Source organism: Squalius cephalus (genome assembly GCF_949319135.1).
Source record: "Squalius cephalus genome assembly, chromosome: 2".
Taxonomy (NCBI): Eukaryota; Metazoa; Chordata; class Actinopteri; order Cypriniformes; family Leuciscidae; genus Squalius; species Squalius cephalus.
In genome coordinates this window covers 1932365-1958018 of record NC_137123.1, presented here as the reverse complement: position 1 = coordinate 1958018, position 25654 = coordinate 1932365, and the positions used below count along the sequence as shown (strand labels likewise).

The following is a 25654-nucleotide window of genomic DNA, read 5'->3' as shown; positions in this document are numbered from 1 at the left end:
TATTAGGTCAACTGGCAACATGATTGGGTATAAAAAGAGCCTCTCAGAGTGGCAGTGTCTCTCAGAAGTCAAGATGGGCAGAGGATCACCAATTCCCCCAATGCTGCAGCGAAAAATAGTGGAACAATATCAGAAAGGAGTTTCTCAGAGAAAAATTGCAAAGAGTTTGAAGTTATCATCATCTACAGTGCATAATATCATCCAAAGATCCAGAGAATCTGGAACAATCTCTGTGCGTAAGGGCCGGAAAAAAAAACTGGATGCCCGTGACCTTCGGGCCCTTAGACGGCACTGCATCACATACAGGAATGCTACTGTAATGGAAATCACAACATGGGCTCAGGAATATTTCCAGAAAACATTGTCGGTGAACACAATTCACCGTGCCATTCACCGTTGCCGGCTAAAACTCTATAGGTCAAAAAAGAAGCCATATCTAAACAGGATCCAGAAGCGCAGTAGTTTTCTCTGGGCCAAGGCTCATTAAAATGGACTGTGGCAAAGTGGAAAACTGTTCTGTGGTCAGACGAATCAAAATATGAAGTTCTTTTTGGAAAACTGGGATGCCATGTCATCCAGACTAAAGAAGAAAAGGACAACCCGAGTTGTTATCAGCGCTCGGTTCAGAAGCCTGCATCTCTGATGGTATGGGGTTGCATGAGTGCGTGTGGCATGGGCAGCTTACACATCTGGACACACCATCAATGCTGAAAGGTATATCCAAGTTCTAGAACAACATATGCTCCCATCCAGACGTCGTCTCTTTCAGGGAAGACCTTGCATTTTCCAACATGACAATGCCAGACCATATACTGCATCAATTACAATATCATGGCTGTGTAGAAGAAGGATCCGGGCACTGAAATGGCCAGCCTGCAGTCCAGATCTTTCACCCATAGAAACATTTGGTGCATCATAAAGAGGAAGATTCAACAAAGAAGACCTAAGACAGTTGAGCAACTAGAAGCCTGTATTGGACAAGAATGGGACAACATTCCTCTTCCTAAACTTGAGCAACTCGTCTCCTCAGTCCCCAGACGTTTGCAGACTGGTATAAAGAGAAGAGGGGATGCCACACAGTGGGAAACACGGCTTTTTTGAGATGTGTTGATGCCATGAAATTTAAAATCAACTTATTTTTCCCTTAAAGGGCACCTATTATGCCCCTTTTTACAAGATGTAATATTGGTCTCGGGTGTCCCCAGAATGTATTTGTGAAGTTTCAGCACAAAATACCCCACAGTTAATTTACTATAACCATTTGAAAATGTCATTTTTGGGGCCTGTTTTAAAAAGAGCTGTTTTGGTGTGTACCACCTTAAATGTAAATGAGCTGCATATCCCCGCCCTGCCTTTGGATGAGGGCGTAACTTGCAGTCGGTAGAGGCAGAATGGCTGAGAGTGAGAGACCCGCTGTTTTGTATGGCATTCAGCCGTACATGTTTGAACCGGAGTCAGACCCAGATGATGAAGAGACTGCGAATGGAGCAGGACGCCTCGGAATGGTTATTTGATACATTTATGTACTTATAGAGTTTTAATCGCGTCCCCTTTGTAATTATGGATGTGCAACACACACACACACACACACAAACACTGTGATAACGTTCGTGCAATTTTTTGAAACTACAAACACAAATACTGTGATAACGTTTTTTTATTTTTTTTTATGGCCTCCTCCTTCTCTGGCCGGTCATACTCCGCACACAATGCTGGTGGCATTGGCATCCTCAAAACATCATCCACATATGGTGCAGGTTCCACAAAGACTTTATCAAATATGAGGTCCAGCAGGCCATCCACATATCCTGTGCAATATACATTTTATTTTATTTTTAATTAGTAAAATATTGAGTTTTCAAATAGCTTTGCAAAAAAGATATGTACATTTAAGTAAACTCATTTTATACATACTGAAGGTTGCTTGTGTCTTAACCTCTCTGACCCGGTATTCTCCCTTCTCGGCCTTCGGAGAGGTCACTGTGAACACCGGTCGACCAGCGGCTGTTGTGGCTTGAGGACGCCCGGCATTCTCATTGTAATGTAGTGCAGCCAGGTATAGTCTACAGAGCAATAATACATTTTCAACATACAATGTCTACAGTGTATGTAAAAGTAAATTTATTTCTACAACAATAACATTACCTGCACAACATTCCCAGAAATGGAAAAACCTCATTTTTTGGTGTAAACCGCAGTATTACACTGTGGAAAACCTCGATAGAAGAAGTCTGGAAGTGCGGACTTAGCTTGGCGACATCCTTCAAAATTCTCTTGTTGGAGAGAACTCTCTCCAACTTGAAATATGGCAGTGTTCCTAAATTATTGGAAGTGTTACTATAGTATGATATGTAATTTTAAATAAAAAAAGGCAAGCTATATGATCTGCATACATTGTTTAACCCTCGTGTTATGTTGGAATTCTGTGCACTCCCCTTATGGTCCGGGTCAAATTGACCCGCATTGGATTCAATACAATTCCTCAAAAATCACACAAGATTCAGGTTCAAACTGTAAACTTTTAATATCAACATTTGTCAAATATTCCAAAATATATATATCTGAAGATATGATTTAATGAAAATGTTTTTTAACCATTTTTTAAAACTATTTAAAATTTGAATATACGTTAAATTTATATATATTTGCATATACATTTTTTTAATTTTTTATTTTTTTGCTTAGAACATCATAACTGAACAATTAATCAATTAATCTGAGCTAATTTTTCCTGCTGTCTATGTCGAAGTCTCAATATATTTCAGATATCTTGAATATATAAATGAGAGCTTATTTTACTATCTGTCTGTCAAAGATTTTCATTTGTAATTTGCAATAAATTCTGAACACCATGATTTAGCTTTTTCAAGTGTGTTTGGTTTGGGTTGGAGCACTTTTAGATACACTTACACTTTAGAACTGGAGTTGATGCCCTGACATACATAAAATAAATGTTTTTTATTTTGTGTCTGTACAGTTGCTTTTGAATAGCTGCCTATGATGGACATCACAAACGTAATAGTAATTTTGTTTGTATATGTCAAAAAAAAAACACCAGTATGTTGAAACTTTGCATGCATGTTCATGATGATAAATGTGAAAAAGTCACAAAATATCAAAAAAAAAAAAAAAAAAAAAAAAGGTTTAATATTATTTCAGGTAGCTTGAAAAAATAAATGATAGGTAATTTTTACCATCTGTGGCTGACAAAATATTTTTCTGTATTGAAATAAGTGTGGAAAACCTCATTTTTTAGCTTCATAAGGTAGTAAAAAAATAAAATAACAAAATATAACCAAGAAATGTTATTATTTTGGGTCCGTACAGTTGCCTTATAGCGTTAAAATATGCGGGTCAAACGGACCCGCGAACATCACGAAAGGAACAGTAATTTTGTTTGTATATGTCAAAAAACACCAGCATGTTGAAACTTTGCATGCATGTTCATGATGATAAATTAGAAAAAGTCACAAAATGTCAAGAAAAAAAACATTGGTTAACCAGTATTTCCAACAACTAGAAAATCTAAACGGGTCAAATTGACCCGCAACATAACACAAGGGTTAAAAGTAACTATTGCTTCTTTAGCCTACATACCAGCAGCTAGACACTTTTTAGTGTCTCGACTTCTCCTTGTTCCATGTAGACATGCTGGAAAATTGCTGTCGTCATGTGTGTGCTTATTTTGCATATGGTTTAGCATAGACGTCCATTTAGCCACTCTTTCAGGGCCACTGCTTATAGATGTGGTTTTATACTATGCAACCATTTACTTATTTTTTCACAACCCTTCAACTTGCACACTTTTTCCAGCTGCTTTGAAATTCCTGGAGATTGCAATTAAGTACAAACATGACAACACTCACAATAAGTAGAGCAATGTGTCATTATAGTGGAGCGGCTAAGTGATATAATCGTTCAGTTTATGATACAAGCGTGAAAATTGGCATGAGCAGTCTCCATGGGTCACTTGACAAGAAAATTGTCCGAGCCACTTGAAATTTCAAGATTTTTAATTTTTCAAGATGGCCGACACCTTAGTGGAGCAGTTAAGTGATATAGTGGTTTATTTGGTGATACAAGCATGAAAATTGGCATGAACAGTCTCTGTGGGTCACTTGACAATACGCCACCCACAACTACTTGAAATTTCAAGATGGTGGGCATTTTTTCAAGATGGCCGACACCTTAGTGGAGCAGTTAAGTGATATAGTGGTTTATTTGGTGATACAAGCATGAAAATTGGCATGAGCAGTCTCTGATGGTCACTAGACAATAAGCCACCTACAACTACTTGAAATTTCAAGATGGTGGGCATTTTTTCAAGATGGCCGACACCTTAGTGGAGCAGTTAAGTGATATAGTGGTTTATTTGGTGATACAAGCATGAAAATTGGCATGAGCAGTCTCTGATGGTCACTAGACAATAAGCCACCCACAGCTACTTGAAATTTCAAGATGGTCACCACCTTAGTGGAGCAATCGCGTGAGGTGCGCCGCTTCCCGCTCGCGCTGTTCTGTCGTTTACTATTAATTCTGAACGTGTCGCGTCTCGCATGTCTGTCTATATTGCACCAAATGCGACACTGAAAAAAATAACTGACTACAGCGAGACTAATGGATTAAAACACATTTTGGTAAGTATTTATTTTTATTTTTAACTTAAAAGTGCCTTGTTATTGTAGATATTAAGTCGTGTTTTCTGGGTAAATATATAAAAATGAAGTGAGTTGATGCTTAAAAAAAGCAAAATGATCTGCCAATGGGGTCAGAAAAATGATCTCGTTTCTGTCTGAATTAACATTATGTTTCTGACCCCAATGGAAGATCATTTTGCTTTTTTTAAGCATCAACTCACTTCATTTTTATTAATTCCCCCGGAAAAAACAGGACATAATATCTTACGTCACTTTACTCATCTAGTAAATGCATATTGGTTTGAGAATTTCTAGATATTTGGACTGGAAACAAGACAAGCATTTTTTGCAGAGTACAGAGAACATATTTCCACATGTTTTTTACTGACCAGCTTAAAGGGATACTCCACTTTTTTTGGAAATAGGCTCATTTTACAACTCCTCCAGAGTTAAACAGTTGAGTTTTACCGTTTTCGAATCCATTCAGCCGAGTTTCTGATATTTAGAAGAATATCAGTAACCAGACAGTTTCTGGTCTCATTGACTTCCATAGTATATATTTTTTCCTACTATGGAAGTCAATGAGACCAGAAACTGTCTGGTTACTGATATTCTTCTAAATATCAGAAACTCGGCTGAATGGATTCGAAAACGGTAAAACTCAACTGTTTAACTCTGGAGGAGTTGTAAAATGAGCCTATTTCCAAAAAAAGTGGAGTATCCCTTTAAAGGGGGGGTGAAATGCTCATTTTCACTCAATCTCCTGTTAATCTTGAGTACCTATAGAGTAGTATTGCATCCTTCATATCTCCAAAACGTCTTTAGATTTATTATATTTATAAGTTAAAGATAGGCTGTACCGAGTCTTTCCGGAAAAAAACGAGCGGCTGGGGGCGGGCCGTGTGGGCGGTGTGCTATAGCTGTGCTAACTGATCTAACAACAACACAGAGAGACATTTGAAGTAGTTTACTCACCGCACGCGACAGCGAAACTTTATCATTGTGACTGCTCGATCCTTAAGCATTAGACGATCTGCAAATCGTCGATCTGGGCTTTGTTTATAAAACAATCATCGTCGAAATGCAGGGAACAAAGAGTCGTGCACAACCTCCGTTGATGCTTCGCAAAAACAAACTCCATCCATTATTCCCTTAACGCCGGGTTCTTTGGGAATCTGTGCAGGGTTGTCTTGCCCTGCCAACCAAAAACCCATTCTTTGGTGACATTGACTTCCCTAAAGCCGAGCATAGCGCTTTGATGGCGAACTGCTTTCGCTCTCTTCTCTCTCTGGTCTGCGAGTGCGCGCGCGGCCGCGGAGAAGTGCCCTTAGGACCCATATAAGGAAATTCCGCTCTCTCTTACGTAAGACAGAGCCATACTCGAAAAAAACTTTCCGAAACTTGTGACAAACCGGAAGGAGTATTTTTGGAACAAAAATACTCCTTCAAACGTACAACTTAACTTTTGAAACTTTGTCCATGTTTAGCATGGGAATCCAACTCTTTAACAGTGTAAAAAACTCAGTATGCATGAAACAGCATTTCACCCCCCCTTTAAGTGTGTTTAGTGAATATTAGCAGATTGTGATTTTGATGGACTGAAACATGTCTACATCCCCGTCCCCTTTCCTTTAGTCTGAGGAACTGAGGAGACCGGTCTCTGGATCCCCTGGATCTGTCCACAAGATTATGTGGGGATAAAAGGGTTAAAGGTGTAAGATGGAGAAAAATAAAACAGTGTAAAACATTCTAAATTAGTTAATGGCAATAAACTGTAATAAAAACAAATTATTATAATAACTGACTGGCAACTCTGCTGCCAGTAGATCACAGTAAAATCCCATGTGGAGCTGTGTAAAGACTGGGAGACACAGCAAAGCTCAGTATTTCCCAGTGTGTCCTGAAGTATAAAGCTCTCTGTGCCCTGTCAGCGTTCTCTGCTGTGAGGATCATCAGGGCTGCTGTGCTGAGGTCATTCTCCAGGAAGAAGCGAGTCTGTTCATGGGTAAAACTCTTTATTCTCAACAGTATTTAAACACAGTAAAAGTGTGATATAAAAACACAGAATCCCTTCAGCCAATCACAGACGAGCTGGGGATCCCTTCAGCCAATCACAGGCGAGCTGGAATCCCTTCAGCCAATCACAGGCGAGTCACGTCTGTTTGATGTGAACAAAGCAGAGGCCGAGATGATCCATGCCACCACTGCACACACACACACACACACACAACATGAGTCACACTGATACACAAACTCACACAGGACTCTGTGTGTGTGTGTGTAATTATGAGTGAGATTGTAACTGTACCTCCTGGCTCCAGGCAGGATCACGATGCTCAGGCAGTTTCTCTCCAGCGCTCGAAACACTTTTCCCACTTTCCCATCCAGCTTCTTCATCCGGCGCTCCAGCGCTGGCTCCTGGAGGTCACATGACACCTGGAGGTCACATGACACTTTCATTTCATCTCATAACTAGCAGAAACAACAGAGGCGTTACCATTTGACTGACAGCTGTCACTCACCTCACACTCCTCCGTCTGCTCTGGGCTGGTTTCCGTAGTAACGGGGTGTGTGTGTGTCCATGAGGTCATGTGGGGCGGAGTCAGAGCGTGACAGACTGACAGCTTCCTGTTGCCGATCTGAAGGGCGACGCCCACTGAGGCCTGAACGCTGTCAGCGCTCGCGAACTCTATACACACACACACACACACACACACACGCACACACACACACACACATAATGAGGACTCTCTCGCTGTAATCTTCTTCCATGATATGATATGAATGAAGCTGTGTGGGCTTCATACGCACTGATGAGGGCGTGTCGGGGGCGTTTCCCAGCATGCTCTGCGGCGCTGCTGATCTGCTGAACGGGGCCGAACTGCGTGAAGGTCTGGAGCTGGTCGTCATGGCGACGGGGTTTAGTGGACAGGTTACACACGTAGATCATGTGACCAATGAGGGGGTCGTCCCGACGCTCAGACACACGCTGGTCCAGATCCAGACAGAGCTCGTGTACGGGTCGCCGGACCTGATCAACACAGCAGAACCTCAGAGCTGTGTGTGTGTGTGTGTGTAATCTAATGAAGTGTGTGAATGCGAGACCTTGATGGTGCAGTCGTTGATCTGGTGTCCATTCAGGAGATCTAGTGCGAGCTGAGCTCCTTCAAGATGCTCAAACACCACCTCAGCGTGAACCTACACACACACACACAGAGAGAGAGAGACGACAACTACATTCAGTGTGTGTGTGTGTTGAACTCCGTGTGTGTGTGTGTGTTACCCCATGTGTATGTGTGTGTGTGTTACCCCGTGTGTGTGTGTGTGTGTTACCGTGTGTGTGTGGGTGTGTGTGTGTGTGTTACCGCGTGTGTGTGCTGCAGCAGGCGTATGGTCCGGAGGCGTCCGCAGTGCTTCAGGAGTGTGTGTATGTCTCTCTCTGTGCTGTCGGCGGGCAGCGGGCCGATATACAACACACACATCTGCCTCAGACCCTCACACACCTGGAACACACTCACGTCAACGTCATACAGTCGTGTGTGTGTGTGTGTGTGTGTGTGTGTGTGTGTGTACCTGCTGCAGGTGCTGCTGTCGTCCCGTCGCTGTCATGTGATTCAGTGTGTTGCTGAACGATGAGAACCGAAGGACACTGAGCGAGTACAACTGAACCAGCCGTCTGAACACACACACCACCTACACACACACACACAGTGAGATACAGATGAACACCCACCACCTACACACTCACACACTCTCTCTCTCACACACACACACAGACAGTGAGATACAGATGAACACACACCACCTACACACTCACATACACACACACACACACACACACACTCGCTCTCTCTAACAAACACTCTGTAACAAACACTCACACACTCTCTCTCTCACACACACACACACACCTCTCTGTCACTGGAGCACTGCTGTCTCCTGCACTGATTGGCCACTGAACCGTTGGTCTCCACAGCTCCGCCCAGGAACACTGCTGATTGGCCAGACCCGTAGAGGGCGTGGCCGAAGCGGAGAGAGCTGATTGGACAGAGAGACCATCAGAAAGGAACGTCCTCAGAGTGTCACGCGTCAGATAAAGAGTCGAGTACCTGAAGCGCTGATCAGACGAGATCTGGTGATCAGAGTCATCGATCTCAGGAGCATCCCACAGTTCATCCAGATGATCCTCTACCACCTGAGAGAGAGAGAGAGAGAGACAATCACTGAGACTCTAACACCTGAAAGAGAGAGAGAGAGAGAGAGAGAGAGAGAGAGACAATCACTGAGACAATCACTGAGACTCGACCAGCTGAGAGAGAGAGAGAGACAATCGCTTCCATTTGTCGCGAAAACACTTGAACGAGTTGTTTTCAACCAGATCTCTTCCTTCCTTACACAGAACAACCTACTGGAAAACAATCAGCCTGGTTTTAAAAGAGGACACTACACTGAGACGGCCCTGCTCTCAGTAATTGAAGCTCTGAGACTGGCAAGAGCAGCTTCCAAATCCTCAGTTCTCATCCTGCTGGATCTGTCTGCTGCCTTTGACACAGTTAACCACCAGATCCTCCTGTCAATCCTAAAGATGAAGGGCATCTCGGGAACCGCACTCCAATGGTTCAAGTCTTACCTCTCAGGTAGGTCCTTTAGGGTATCGTGAAGGGGTGTGGTGTCTAAGACCCAACATCTAGCTACTGGAGTGCCTCAGGGCTCAGTGCTGGGACCGCTTCTCTTCTCCATCTACATGACATCACTAGGATCTGTGATTCAGAAACATGGTTTTCCCCATCACTGTTATCATCTAGCTACTGGAGTGCCTCAGGGCTCAGTGCTGGGACCGCTTCTCTTCTCCATCTACATGTCATCACTAGATCTGTCATTCAGAAACATGGTTTATCTCATCACTGTTATCATCTAGCTACTGGTGTGCCTCAGGGCTCAGTGCTGGGACCGCTTCTCTTCTCCATCTACATGTCATCACTAGATCTGTCATTCAGAAACATGGTTTATCTCATCACTGTTATCATCTAGCTACTGGTGTGCCTCAGGGCTCAGTGCTGGGACCGCTTCTCTTCTCCATCTACATGTCATCCCTAGGATCTGTGATTCAGAAACATGGTTTACCCCATCACTGTTATCATCTAGCTACTGGAGTGCCTCAGGGCTCAGTGCTGGGACCACTTCTCTTCTCCATCTACATGACATCACTAGGATCTGTGATTCAGAAACATGGTTTATCCCATCACAGTTATCATCTAGCTACTGGAGTGCCTCAGGGCTCAGTGCTGGGACCGCTTCTCTTCTCCATCTACATGACATCACTAGGATCTGTGATTCAGAAACATGGTTTATCCCATCACTGTTATCATCTAGCTACTGGAGTGCCTCAGGGCTCAGTGCTGGGACCGCTTCTCTTCTCCATCTACATGTCATCACTAGGATCTGTCATTCAGAAACATGGTTTATCCCATCACTGTTATCATCTAGCTACTGGAGTGCCTCAGGGCTCAGTGCTGGGACCGCTTCTCTTCTCCATCTACATGTCATCACTAGGATCTGTCATTCAGAAACATGGTTTTTCCCATCACTGTTATCATCTAGCTACTGGAGTGCCTCAGGGCTCAGTGCTGGGACCGCTTCTCTTCTCCATCTACATGACATCACTAGGATCTGTGATTCAGAAACATGGTTTATCCCATCACTGTTATCATCTAGCTACTGGAGTGCCTCAGGGCTCAGTGCTGGGACCGCTTCTCTTCTCCATCTACATGTCATCCCTAGTGTCTGTCATTCAGAAACATGGTTTATCCCATCACTATTATCATCTAGATACTGGTGTGCCTCAGGGCTCAGTGCTGGGACCGCTTCTCTTCTCCATCTACATGTCATCACTAGATCTGTCATTCAGAAACATGGTTTATCCCATCACTGTTATCATCTAGCTACTGGTGTGCCTCAGGGCTCAGTGCTGGGACCGCTTCTCTTCTCCATCTACATGTCATCCCTAGGATCTGTCATTCAGAAACATGGTTTATCCCATCACTGTTATCATCTAGCTACTGGAGTGCCTCAGGGCTCAGTGCTGGGACCGCTTCTCTTCTCCATCTACATGTCATCCCTAGGATCTGTCATTCAGAAACATGGTTTACCCCATCACTGTTATCATCTAGCTACTGGAGTGCCTCAGGGCTCAGTGCTGGGACCGCTTCTCTTCTACATCTACATGTCATCACTAGGATCTGTCATTCAGAAACATGGTTTTTCCCATCACTGTTATCATCTAGCTACTGGAGTGCCTCAGGGCTCAGTGCTGGGACCGCTTCTCTTCTCCATCTACATGTCATCACTAGATCTGTCATTCAGAAACATGGTTTATCCCATCACTGTTATCATCTAGCTACTGGTGTGCCTCAGGGCTCAGTGCTGGGACCGCTTCTCTCTTCTCCATCTACATGTCATCCCTAGGATCTGTGATTCAGAAACATGGTTTATCCCATCACTGTTATCATCTAGCTACTGGAGTGCCTCAGGGCTCAGTGCTGGGACCGCTTCTCTTCTCCATCTACATGACATCCCTAGGATCTGTGATTCAGAAACATGGTTTATCCCATCACTGTTATCATCTAGCTACTGGAGTGCCTCAGGGCTCAGTGCTGGGACCGCTTCTCTTCTCCATCTACATGTCATCACTAGTGTCTGTCATTCAGAAACATGGTTTATCCCATCACTGTTATCATCTAGCTACTGGAGTGCCTCAGGGCTCAGTGCTGGGACCGCTTCTCTTCTCCATCTACATGTCATCATTAGTGTCTGTCATTCAGAAACATGGTTTTTCCCATCAGTGTTATCATCTAGCTACTGGAGTGCCTCAGGGCTCAGTGCTGGGACCGCTTCTCTTCTCCATCTACATGACATCACTAGGATCTGTCATTCAGACACATGGTTTATCCCATCACTGTTATCATCTAGCTACTGGAGTGCCTCAGGGCTCAGTGCTGGGACCGCTTCTCTTCTCCATCTACATGTCATCCCTAGGATCTGTGATTCAGAAACATGGTTTATCCCATCACTGTTATCATCTAGCTACTGGAGTGCCTCAGGGCTCAGTGCTGGGACCGCTTCTCTTCTCCATCTACATGTCATCCCTAGGATCTGTGATTCAGAAACATGGTTTACCCCATCACTGTTATCATCTAGCTACTGGAGTGCCTCAGGGCTCAGTGCTGGGACCGCTTCTCTTCTCCATCTACATGTCATCACTAGATCTGTCATTCAGAAACATGGTTTATCCCATCACTGTTATCATCTAGCTACTGGTGTGCCTCAGGGCTCAGTGCTGGGACCGCTTCTCTTCTCCATCTACATGTCATCCCTAGGATCTGTGATTCAGAAACATGGTTTATCCCATCACTGTTATCATCTAGCTACTGGAGTGCCTCAGGGCTCAGTGCTGGGACCGCTTCTCTTCTCCATCTACATGACATCCCTAGGATCTGTGATTCAGAAACATGGTTTATCCCATCACTGTTATCATCTAGCTACTGGAGTGCCTCAGGGCTCAGTGCTGGGACCGCTTCTCTTCTCCATCTACATGACATCACTAGATCTGTCATTCAGAAACATGGTTTTTCCCATCAGTGTTATCATCTAGCTACTGGAGTGCCTCAGGGCTCAGTGCTGGGACCGCTTCTCTTCTCCATCTACATGTCATCACTAGATCTGTCATTCAGAAACATGGTTTTTCCCATCAGTGTTATCATCTAGCTACTGGAGTGCCTCAGGGCTCAGTGCTGGGACCGCTTCTCTTCTCCATCTACATGACATCACTAGGATCTGTCATTCAGACACATGGTTTATCCCATCACTGTTATCATCTAGCTACTGGAGTGCCTCAGGGCTCAGTGCTGGGACCGCTTCTCTTCTCCATCTACATGTCATCCCTAGGATCTGTGATTCAGAAACATGGTTTATCCCATCACTGTTATCATCTAGCTACTGGAGTGCCTCAGGGCTCAGTGCTGGGACCGCTTCTCTTCTCCATCTACATGTCATCCCTAGGATCTGTGATTCAGAAACATGGTTTACCCCATCACTGTTATCATCTAGCTACTGGAGTGCCTCAGGGCTCAGTGCTGGGACCGCTTCTCTTCTCCATCTACATGTCATCACTAGATCTGTCATTCAGAAACATGGTTTATCCCATCACTGTTATCATCTAGCTACTGGTGTGCCTCAGGGCTCAGTGCTGGGACCGCTTCTCTTCTCCATCTACATGTCATCCCTAGGATCTGTGATTCAGAAACATGGTTTATCCCATCACTGTTATCATCTAGCTACTGGAGTGCCTCAGGGCTCAGTGCTGGGACCGCTTCTCTTCTCCATCTACATGACATCCCTAGGATCTGTGATTCAGAAACATGGTTTATCCCATCACTGTTATCATCTAGCTACTGGAGTGCCTCAGGGCTCAGTGCTGGGACTGCCTCTCTTCTCTTCTCCATCTACATGACATCACTAGGATCTGTCATTCAGAAACATGGTTTATCCCATCACTGTTATCATCTAGCTACTGGAGTGCCTCAGGGCTCAGTGCTGGGACCGCTTCTCTTCTCCATCTACATGTCATCATTAGGATCTATCATTCAGAAACATGGTTTATCTCATCACTGTTATCATCTAGCTACTGGAGTGCCTCAGGGCTCAGTGCTGGGACCGCTTCTCTTCTCCATCTACATGTCATCACTAGGATCTGTCATTCAGAAACATGGTTTATCCCATCACTGTTATCATCTAGCTACTGGAGTGCCTCAGGGCTCAGTGCTGGGACCGCTTCTCTTCTCCATCTACATGTCATCATTAGGATCTATCATTCAGAAACATGGTTTATCCCATCACTGTTATCATCTAGCTACTGGAGTGCCTCAGGGCTCAGTGCTGGGACCACTTCTCTTCTCCATCTACATGTCATCACTAGTGTCTGTCATTCAGAAACATGGTTTTTCCCATCACTGTTATCATCTAGCTACTGGAGTGCCTCAGGGCTCAGTGCTGGGACCGCCTCTCTTCTCCATCTACATGTCATCACTAGGATCTGTCATTCAGAAACATGGTTTATCCCATCACTGTTATCATCTAGCTACTGGAGTGCCTCAGGGCTCAGTGCTGGGACCGCTTCTCTTCTACATCTACATGTCATCACTAGATCTGTCATTCAGAAACATGGTTTATCCCATCACTGTTATCATCTAGCTACTGGAGTGCCTCAGGGCTCAGTGCTGGGACCGCCTCTCTTCTCCATCTACATGTCATCACTAGGATCTGTCATTCAGAAACATGGTTTATCCCATCACTGTTATCATCTAGCTACTGGAGTGCCTCAGGGCTCAGTGCTGGGACCGCCTCTCTTCTCCATCTACATGTCATCACTAGGATCTGTCATTCAGAAACATGGTTTATCCCATCACTGTTATCATCTAGCTACTGGAGTGCCTCAGGGCTCAGTGCTGGGACCGCTTCTCTTCTCCATCTACATGTCATCACTAGGATCTGTCATTCAGAAACATGGTTTTCCCCATCACTGTTATCATCTAGCTACTGGAGTGCCTCAGGGCTCAGTGCTGGGACCGCCTCTCTTCTCCATCTACATGTCATCACTAGGATCTGTCATTCAGAAACATGGTTTTCCCCATCACTGTTATCATCTAGCTACTGGAGTGCCTCAGGGCTCAATGCTGGGACCGCCTCTCTTCTCCATCTACATGTCATCACTAGTGTCTGTCATTCAGAAACATGGTTTTTCCCATCACTGTTATCATCTAGCTACTGGAGTGCCTCAGGGCTCAGTGCTGGGACCGCCTCTCTTCTCCATCTACATGTCATCACTAGGATCTGTCATTCAGAAACATGGTTTATCCCATCACTGTTATCATCTAGCTACTGGAGTGCCTCAGGGCTCAGTGCTGGGACCGCTTCTCTTCTCCATCTACATGTCATCACTAGTGTCTGTCATTCAGAAACATGGTTTATCCCATCACTGTTATCATCTAGCTACTGGTGTGCCTCAGGGCTCAGTGCTGGGACCGCTTCTCTTCTCCATCTACATGTCATCACTAGATCTGTCATTCAGAAACATGGTTTATCCCATCACTGTTATCATCTAGCTACTGGAGTGCCTCAGGGCTCAGTGCTGGGGCCGCTTCTCTTCTCCATCTACATGTCATCACTAGGATCTGTCATTCAGAAACATGGTTTATCCATCACTGTTATCATCTAGCTACTGGAGTGCCTCAGGGCTCAGTGCTGGGACCGCCTCTCTTCTCCATCTACATGTCATCACTAGATCTGTCATTCAGAAACATGGTTTATCCCATCACTGTTATCATCTAGTTACTGGTGTGCCTCAGGGCTCAGTGCTGGGACCGCTTCTCTTCTCCATCTACATGTCATCACTAGATCTGTGATTCAGAAACATGGTTTTTCCCATCACTGTTATCATCTAGCTACTGGAGTGCCTCAGGGCTCAGTGCTGGGACCGCCTCTCTTCTCCATCTACATGTCATCACTAGATCTGTCATTCAGAAACATGGTTTATCCCATCACTGTTATCATCTAGCTACTGGTGTGCCTCAGGGCTCAGTGCTGGGACCGCTTCTCTTCTCCATCTACATGTCATCACTAGATCTGTGATTCAGAAACATGGTTTACCCCATCACTGTTATCATCTAGCTACTGGAGTGCCTCAGGGCTCAGTGCTGGGACCGCTTCTCTTCTCCATCTACATGTCATCACTAGATCTGTCATTCAGAAACATGGTTTATCTCATCACTGTTATCATCTAGCTACTGGAGTGCCTCAGGGCTCAGTGCTGGGACCGCTTCTCTTCTCCATCTACATGTCATCACTGGGATCTGTCATTCAGAAACATGGTTTATCCCATCACTGTTATCATCTAGCTACTGGAGTGCCTCAGGGCTCAGTGCTGGGACCGCTTCTCTTCTCCATCTACATGTCATCACTAGATCTGTCATTCAGAAACATGGTTTACCCCATCACTGTTATCATCTAGCTACTGGAGTGCCTCAGGGCTCAGTGCTGGGACCGCCTCTCTTCTCCATCTACATGTCATCACTAGATCTGTCATTCAGAAACATGGTTTATCCATCACTGTTATCATCTAGCTACTGGAGTGGCTCAGGGCTCAGTGCTGGGACCGCCTCTCTTCTCCATCTACATGTCATCACTAGATCTGTCATTCAGAAACATGGTTTATCCCATCACTGTTATCATCTAGCTACTGGTGTGCCTCAGGGCTCAGTGCTGGGACCGCTTCTCTTCTCCATCTACATGTCATCACTAGTGTCTGTCATTCAGAAACATGGTTTACCCCATCACTGTTATCATCTAGCTACTGGTGTGCCTCAGGGCTCAGTGCTGGGACCGCTTCTCTTCTCCATCTACATGTCATCACTAGTGTCTGTCATTCAGAAACATGGTTTACCCCATCACTGTTATCATCTAGCTACTGGAGTGCCTCAGGGCTCAGTGCTGGGACCGCTTCTCTTCTCCATCTACATGTCATCACTAGATCTGTCATTCAGAAACATGGTTTATCTCATCACTGTTATCATCTAGCTACTGGAGTGCCTCAGGGCTCAGTGCTGGGACCGCTTCTCTTCTCCATCTACATGTCATCACTAGATCTGTCATTCAGAAACATGGTTTATCCCATCACTGTTATCATCTAGCTACTGGAGTGCCTCAGGGCTCAGTGCTGGGACCGCTTCTCTTCTCCATCTACATGTCATCCCTAGGATCTGTGATTCAGAAACATGGTTTACCCCATCACTGTTATCATCTAGCTACTGGAGTGCCTCAGGGCTCAGTGCTGGGACCGCTTCTCTTCTCCATCTACATGTCATCACTAGATCTGTCATTCAGAAACATGGTTTATCCCATCACTGTTATCATCTAGCTACTGGTGTGCCTCAGGGCTCAGTGCTGGGACCGCTTCTCTTCTCCATCTACATGTCATCCCTAGGATCTGTGATTCAGAAACATGGTTTATCCCATCACTGTTATCATCTAGCTACTGGAGTGCCTCAGGGCTCAGTGCTGGGACCGCTTCTCTTCTCCATCTACATGACATCCCTAGGATCTGTGATTCAGAAACATGGTTTATCCCATCACTGTTATCATCTAGCTACTGGAGTGCCTCAGGGCTCAGTGCTGGGACCGCTTCTCTTCTCCATCTACATGTCATCCCTAGGATCTGTGATTCAGAAACATGGTTTATCCCATCACTGTTATCATCTAGCTACTGGAGTGCCTCAGGGCTCAGTGCTGGGACTGCCTCTCTTCTCTTCTCCATCTACATGACATCACTAGGATCTGTCATTCAGAAACATGGTTTATCCCATCACTGTTATCATCTAGCTACTGGAGTGCCTCAGGGCTCAGTGCTGGGACCGCTTCTCTTCTCCATCTACATGTCATCATTAGGATCTATCATTCAGAAACATGGTTTATCTCATCACTGTTATCATCTAGCTACTGGAGTGCCTCAGGGCTCAGTGCTGGGACCGCTTCTCTTCTCCATCTACATGTCATCACTAGGATCTGTCATTCAGAAACATGGTTTATCCCATCACTGTTATCATCTAGCTACTGGAGTGCCTCAGGGCTCAGTGCTGGGACCGCTTCTCTTCTCCATCTACATGTCATCATTAGGATCTATCATTCAGAAACATGGTTTATCCCATCACTGTTATCATCTAGCTACTGGAGTGCCTCAGGGCTCAGTGCTGGGACCACTTCTCTTCTCCATCTACATGTCATCACTAGTGTCTGTCATTCAGAAACATGGTTTTTCCCATCACTGTTATCATCTAGCTACTGGAGTGCCTCAGGGCTCAGTGCTGGGACCGCCTCTCTTCTCCATCTACATGTCATCACTAGGATCTGTCATTCAGAAACATGGTTTATCCCATCACTGTTATCATCTAGCTACTGGAGTGCCTCAGGGCTCAGTGCTGGGACCGCTTCTCTTCTACATCTACATGTCATCACTAGATCTGTCATTCAGAAACATGGTTTATCCCATCACTGTTATCATCTAGCTACTGGAGTGCCTCAGGGCTCAGTGCTGGGACCGCCTCTCTTCTCCATCTACATGTCATCACTAGGATCTGTCATTCAGAAACATGGTTTATCCCATCACTGTTATCATCTAGCTACTGGAGTGCCTCAGGGCTCAGTGCTGGGACCGCCTCTCTTCTCCATCTACATGTCATCACTAGGATCTGTCATTCAGAAACATGGTTTATCCCATCACTGTTATCATCTAGCTACTGGAGTGCCTCAGGGCTCAGTGCTGGGACCGCCTCTCTTCTCCATCTACATGTCATCACTAGGATCTGTCATTCAGAAACATGGTTTTCCCCATCACTGTTATCATCTAGCTACTGGAGTGCCTCAGGGCTCAATGCTGGGACCGCCTCTCTTCTCCATCTACATGACATCACTAGATCTGTCATTCAGAAACATGGTTTTTCCCATCAGTGTTATCATCTAGCTACTGGAGTGCCTCAGGGCTCAGTGCTGGGACCGCTTCTCTTCTCCATCTACATGTCATCACTAGATCTGTCATTCAGAAACATGGTTTTTCCCATCAGTGTTATCATCTAGCTACTGGAGTGCCTCAGGGCTCAGTGCTGGGACCGCTTCTCTTCTCCATCTACATGACATCACTAGGATCTGTCATTCAGACACATGGTTTATCCCATCACTGTTATCATCTAGCTACTGGAGTGCCTCAGGGCTCAGTGCTGGGACCGCTTCTCTTCTCCATCTACATGTCATCCCTAGGATCTGTGATTCAGAAACATGGTTTATCCCATCACTGTTATCATCTAGCTACTGGAGTGCCTCAGGGCTCAGTGCTGGGACCGCTTCTCTTCTCCATCTACATGTCATCCCTAGGATCTGTGATTCAGAAACATGGTTTACCCCATCACTGTTATCATCTAGCTACTGGAGTGCCTCAGGGCTCAGTGCTGGGACCGCTTCTCTTCTCCATCTACATGTCATCACTAGATCTGTCATTCAGAAACATGGTTTATCCCATCACTGTTATCATCTAGCTACTGGTGTGCCTCAGGGCTCAGTGCTGGGACCGCTTCTCTTCTCCATCTACATGTCATCCCTAGGATCTGTGATTCAGAAACATGGTTTATCCCATCACTGTTATCATCTAGCTACTGGAGTGCCTCAGGGCTCAGTGCTGGGACCGCTTCTCTTCTCCATCTACATGACATCCCTAGGATCTGTGATTCAGAAACATGGTTTATCCCATCACTGTTATCATCTAGCTACTGGAGTGCCTCAGGGCTCAGTGCTGGGACTGCCTCTCTTCTCTTCTCCATCTACATGACATCACTAGGATCTGTCATTCAGAAACATGGTTTATCCCATCACTGTTATCATCTAGCTACTGGAGTGCCTCAGGGCTCAGTGCTGGGACCGCTTCTCTTCTCCATCTACATGTCATCATTAGGATCTATCATTCAGAAACATGGTTTATCTCATCACTGTTATCATCTAGCTACTGGAGTGCCTCAGGGCTCAGTGCTGGGACCGCTTCTCTTCTCCATCTACATGTCATCACTAGGATCTGTCATTCAGAAACATGGTTTATCCCATCACTGTTATCATCTAGCTACTGGAGTGCCTCAGGGCTCAGTGCTGGGACCGCTTCTCTTCTCCATCTACATGTCATCATTAGGATCTATCATTCAGAAACATGGTTTATCCCATCACTGTTATCATCTAGCTACTGGAGTGCCTCAGGGCTCAGTGCTGGGACCACTTCTCTTCTCCATCTACATGTCATCACTAGTGTCTGTCATTCAGAAACATGGTTTTTCCCATCACTGTTATCATCTAGCTACTGGAGTGCCTCAGGGCTCAGTGCTGGGACCGCCTCTCTTCTCCATCTACATGTCATCACTAGGATCTGTCATTCAGAAACATGGTTTATCCCATCACTGTTATCATCTAGCTACTGGAGTGCCTCAGGGCTCAGTGCTGGGACCGCTTCTCTTCTACATCTACATGTCATCACTAGATCTGTCATTCAGAAACATGGTTTATCCCATCACTGTTATCATCTAGCTACTGGAGTGCCTCAGGGCTCAGTGCTGGGACCGCCTCTCTTCTCCATCTACATGTCATCACTAGGATCTGTCATTCAGAAACATGGTTTATCCCATCACTGTTATCATCTAGCTACTGGAGTGCCTCAGGGCTCAGTGCTGGGACCGCCTCTCTTCTCCATCTACATGTCATCACTAGGATCTGTCATTCAGAAACATGGTTTATCCCATCACTGTTATCATCTAGCTACTGGAGTGCCTCAGGGCTCAGTGCTGGGACCGCTTCTCTTCTCCATCTACATGTCATCACTAGGATCTGTCATTCAGAAACATGGTTTTCCCCATCACTGTTATCATCTAGCTACTGGAGTGCCTCAGGGCTCAGTGCTGGGACCGCCTCTCTTCTCCATCTACATGTCATCACTAGGATCTGTCATTCAGAAACATGGTTTTCCCCATCACTGTTATCATCTAGCTACTGGAGTGCCTCAGGGCTCAATGCTGGGACCGCCTCTCTTCTCCATCTACATGTCATCACTAGTGTCTGTCATTCAGAAACATGGTTTTTCCCATCACTGTTATCATCTAGCTACTGGAGTGCCTCAGGGCTCAGTGCTGGGACCGCCTCTCTTCTCCATCTACATGTCATCACTAGGATCTGTCATTCAGAAACATGGTTTATCCCATCACTGTTATCATCTAGCTACTGGAGTGCCTCAGGGCTCAGTGCTGGGACCGCTTCTCTTCTCCATCTACATGTCATCACTAGTGTCTGTCATTCAGAAACATGGTTTATCCCATCACTGTTATCATCTAGCTACTGGTGTGCCTCAGGGCTCAGTGCTGGGACCGCTTCTCTTCTCCATCTACATGTCATCACTAGATCTGTCATTCAGAAACATGGTTTATCCCATCACTGTTATCATCTAGCTACTGGAGTGCCTCAGGGCTCAGTGCTGGGGCCGCTTCTCTTCTCCATCTACATGTCATCACTAGGATCTGTCATTCAGAAACATGGTTTATCCATCACTGTTATCATCTAGCTACTGGAGTGCCTCAGGGCTCAGTGCTGGGACCGCCTCTCTTCTCCATCTACATGTCATCACTAGATCTGTCATTCAGAAACATGGTTTATCCCATCACTGTTATCATCTAGTTACTGGTGTGCCTCAGGGCTCAGTGCTGGGACCGCTTCTCTTCTCCATCTACATGTCATCACTAGATCTGTGATTCAGAAACATGGTTTTTCCCATCACTGTTATCATCTAGCTACTGGAGTGCCTCAGGGCTCAGTGCTGGGACCGCCTCTCTTCTCCATCTACATGTCATCACTAGATCTGTCATTCAGAAACATGGTTTATCCCATCACTGTTATCATCTAGCTACTGGTGTGCCTCAGGGCTCAGTGCTGGGACCGCTTCTCTTCTCCATCTACATGTCATCACTAGATCTGTGATTCAGAAACATGGTTTACCCCATCACTGTTATCATCTAGCTACTGGAGTGCCTCAGGGCTCAGTGCTGGGACCGCTTCTCTTCTCCATCTACATGTCATCACTAGATCTGTCATTCAGAAACATGGTTTATCTCATCACTGTTATCATCTAGCTACTGGAGTGCCTCAGGGCTCAGTGCTGGGACCGCTTCTCTTCTCCATCTACATGTCATCACTGGGATCTGTCATTCAGAAACATGGTTTATCCCATCACTGTTATCATCTAGCTACTGGAGTGCCTCAGGGCTCAGTGCTGGGACCGCTTCTCTTCTCCATCTACATGTCATCACTAGATCTGTCATTCAGAAACATGGTTTACCCCATCACTGTTATCATCTAGCTACTGGAGTGCCTCAGGGCTCAGTGCTGGGACCGCCTCTCTTCTCCATCTACATGTCATCACTAGATCTGTCATTCAGAAACATGGTTTATCCATCACTGTTATCATCTAGCTACTGGAGTGGCTCAGGGCTCAGTGCTGGGACCGCCTCTCTTCTCCATCTACATGTCATCACTAGATCTGTCATTCAGAAACATGGTTTATCCCATCACTGTTATCATCTAGCTACTGGTGTGCCTCAGGGCTCAGTGCTGGGACCGCTTCTCTTCTCCATCTACATGTCATCACTAGTGTCTGTCATTCAGAAACATGGTTTACCCCATCACTGTTATCATCTAGCTACTGGTGTGCCTCAGGGCTCAGTGCTGGGACCGCTTCTCTTCTCCATCTACATGTCATCACTAGTGTCTGTCATTCAGAAACATGGTTTACCCCATCACTGTTATCATCTAGCTACTGGAGTGCCTCAGGGCTCAGTGCTGGGACCGCTTCTCTTCTCCATCTACATGTCATCACTAGATCTGTCATTCAGAAACATGGTTTATCTCATCACTGTTATCATCTAGCTACTGGAGTGCCTCAGGGCTCAGTGCTGGGACCGCTTCTCTTCTCCATCTACATGTCATCACTAGATCTGTCATTCAGAAACATGGTTTATCCCATCACTGTTATCATCTAGCTACTGGAGTGCCTCAGGGCTCAGTGCTGGGACCGCTTCTCTTCTCCATCTACATGTCATCCCTAGGATCTGTGATTCAGAAACATGGTTTACCCCATCACTGTTATCATCTAGCTACTGGAGTGCCTCAGGGCTCAGTGCTGGGACCGCTTCTCTTCTCCATCTACATGTCATCACTAGATCTGTCATTCAGAAACATGGTTTATCCCATCACTGTTATCATCTAGCTACTGGTGTGCCTCAGGGCTCAGTGCTGGGACCGCTTCTCTTCTCCATCTACATGTCATCCCTAGGATCTGTGATTCAGAAACATGGTTTATCCCATCACTGTTATCATCTAGCTACTGGAGTGCCTCAGGGCTCAGTGCTGGGACCGCTTCTCTTCTCCATCTACATGACATCCCTAGGATCTGTGATTCAGAAACATGGTTTATCCCATCACTGTTATCATCTAGCTACTGGAGTGCCTCAGGGCTCAGTGCTGGGACCGCTTCTCTTCTCCATCTACATGTCATCCCTAGGATCTGTGATTCAGAAACATGGTTTATCCCATCACTGTTATCATCTAGCTACTGGAGTGCCTCAGGGCTCAGTGCTGGGACTGCCTCTCTTCTCTTCTCCATCTACATGACATCACTAGGATCTGTCATTCAGAAACATGGTTTATCCCATCACTGTTATCATCTAGCTACTGGAGTGCCTCAGGGCTCAGTGCTGGGACCGCTTCTCTTCTCCATCTACATGTCATCATTAGGATCTATCATTCAGAAACATGGTTTATCTCATCACTGTTATCATCTAGCTACTGGAGTGCCTCAGGGCTCAGTGCTGGGACCGCTTCTCTTCTCCATCTACATGTCATCACTAGGATCTGTCATTCAGAAACATGGTTTATCCCATCACTGTTATCATCTAGCTACTGGAGTGCCTCAGGGCTCAGTGCTGGGACCGCTTCTCTTCTCCATCTACATGTCATCATTAGGATCTATCATTCAGAAACATGGTTTATCCCATCACTGTTATCATCTAGCTACTGGAGTGCCTCAGGGCTCAGTGCTGGGACCACTTCTCTTCTCCATCTACATGTCATCACTAGTGTCTGTCATTCAGAAACATGGTTTTTCCCATCACTGTTATCATCTAGCTACTGGAGTGCCTCAGGGCTCAGTGCTGGGACCGCCTCTCTTCTCCATCTACATGTCATCACTAGGATCTGTCATTCAGAAACATGGTTTATCCCATCACTGTTATCATCTAGCTACTGGAGTGCCTCAGGGCTCAGTGCTGGGACCGCTTCTCTTCTACATCTACATGTCATCACTAGATCTGTCATTCAGAAACATGGTTTATCCCATCACTGTTATCATCTAGCTACTGGAGTGCCTCAGGGCTCAGTGCTGGGACCGCCTCTCTTCTCCATCTACATGTCATCACTAGGATCTGTCATTCAGAAACATGGTTTATCCCATCACTGTTATCATCTAGCTACTGGAGTGCCTCAGGGCTCAGTGCTGGGACCGCCTCTCTTCTCCATCTACATGTCATCACTAGGATCTGTCATTCAGAAACATGGTTTATCCCATCACTGTTATCATCTAGCTACTGGAGTGCCTCAGGGCTCAGTGCTGGGACCGCCTCTCTTCTCCATCTACATGTCATCACTAGGATCTGTCATTCAGAAACATGGTTTTCCCCATCACTGTTATCATCTAGCTACTGGAGTGCCTCAGGGCTCAATGCTGGGACCGCCTCTCTTCTCCATCTACATGTCATCACTAGTGTCTGTCATTCAGAAACATGGTTTTTCCCATCACTGTTATCATCTAGCTACTGGAGTGCCTCAGGGCTCAGTGCTGGGACCGCCTCTCTTCTCCATCTACATGTCATCACTAGGATCTGTCATTCAGAAACATGGTTTATCCCATCACTGTTATCATCTAGCTACTGGAGTGCCTCAGGGCTCAGTGCTGGGACCGCTTCTCTTCTCCATCTACATGTCATCACTAGTGTCTGTCATTCAGAAACATGGTTTATCCCATCACTGTTATCATCTAGCTACTGGTGTGCCTCAGGGCTCAGTGCTGGGACCGCTTCTCTTCTCCATCTACATGTCATCACTAGATCTGTCATTCAGAAACATGGTTTATCCCATCACTGTTATCATCTAGCTACTGGAGTGCCTCAGGGCTCAGTGCTGGGGCCGCTTCTCTTCTCCATCTACATGTCATCACTAGGATCTGTCATTCAGAAACATGGTTTATCCATCACTGTTATCATCTAGCTACTGGAGTGCCTCAGGGCTCAGTGCTGGGACCGCCTCTCTTCTCCATCTACATGTCATCACTAGATCTGTCATTCAGAAACATGGTTTATCCCATCACTGTTATCATCTAGTTACTGGTGTGCCTCAGGGCTCAGTGCTGGGACCGCTTCTCTTCTCCATCTACATGTCATCACTAGATCTGTGATTCAGAAACATGGTTTTTCCCATCACTGTTATCATCTAGCTACTGGAGTGCCTCAGGGCTCAGTGCTGGGACCGCCTCTCTTCTCCATCTACATGTCATCACTAGATCTGTCATTCAGAAACATGGTTTATCCCATCACTGTTATCATCTAGCTACTGGTGTGCCTCAGGGCTCAGTGCTGGGACCGCTTCTCTTCTCCATCTACATGTCATCACTAGATCTGTGATTCAGAAACATGGTTTACCCCATCACTGTTATCATCTAGCTACTGGAGTGCCTCAGGGCTCAGTGCTGGGACCGCTTCTCTTCTCCATCTACATGTCATCACTAGATCTGTCATTCAGAAACATGGTTTATCTCATCACTGTTATCATCTAGCTACTGGAGTGCCTCAGGGCTCAGTGCTGGGACCGCTTCTCTTCTCCATCTACATGTCATCACTGGGATCTGTCATTCAGAAACATGGTTTATCCCATCACTGTTATCATCTAGCTACTGGAGTGCCTCAGGGCTCAGTGCTGGGACCGCTTCTCTTCTCCATCTACATGTCATCACTAGATCTGTCATTCAGAAACATGGTTTATCCATCACTGTTATCATCTAGCTACTGGAGTGGCTCAGGGCTCAGTGCTGGGACCGCCTCTCTTCTCCATCTACATGTCATCACTAGATCTGTCATTCAGAAACATGGTTTATCCCATCACTGTTATCATCTAGCTACTGGTGTGCCTCAGGGCTCAGTGCTGGGACCGCTTCTCTTCTCCATCTACATGTCATCACTAGTGTCTGTCATTCAGAAACATGGTTTACCCCATCACTGTTATCATCTAGCTACTGGTGTGCCTCAGGGCTCAGTGCTGGGACCGCTTCTCTTCTCCATCTACAT

The 25654-nt window shown here is 45.7% G+C and overlaps 1 protein-coding gene across 3 annotated transcripts in view; it reads right to left on the bottom strand.

Annotated features, from left to right (window-relative positions):
* Positions 1 to 6635: 6635 nt before the first annotated feature.
* Positions 6636 to 25654, bottom strand: part of rexo5 (RNA exonuclease 5) — a 32731-nt gene continuing 13712 nt past the window's right edge. For 2 of the 3 annotated variants that reach the window (XM_079864288.1, XM_079864287.1), the window contains 9 exons: positions 8747 to 8832; positions 8549 to 8675; positions 8211 to 8330; positions 8003 to 8140; positions 7743 to 7835; positions 7449 to 7668; positions 7160 to 7326; positions 6946 to 7073; positions 6636 to 6841 (listed from right to left, as the gene is read on the bottom strand). In XM_079864288.1, coding sequence (XP_079720414.1) covers positions 6790 to 6841; positions 6946 to 7073; positions 7160 to 7326; positions 7449 to 7668; positions 7743 to 7835; positions 8003 to 8140; positions 8211 to 8330; positions 8549 to 8675; positions 8747 to 8832 — 1131 coding nt within the window. In that variant the 3' untranslated portion in view covers positions 6636 to 6789. The remainder of the gene's footprint in view (positions 6842 to 6945; positions 7074 to 7159; positions 7327 to 7448; positions 7669 to 7742; positions 7836 to 8002; positions 8141 to 8210; positions 8331 to 8548; positions 8676 to 8746; positions 8833 to 25654) is intronic. The other variant, XM_079864289.1, reaches the window with a different exon arrangement.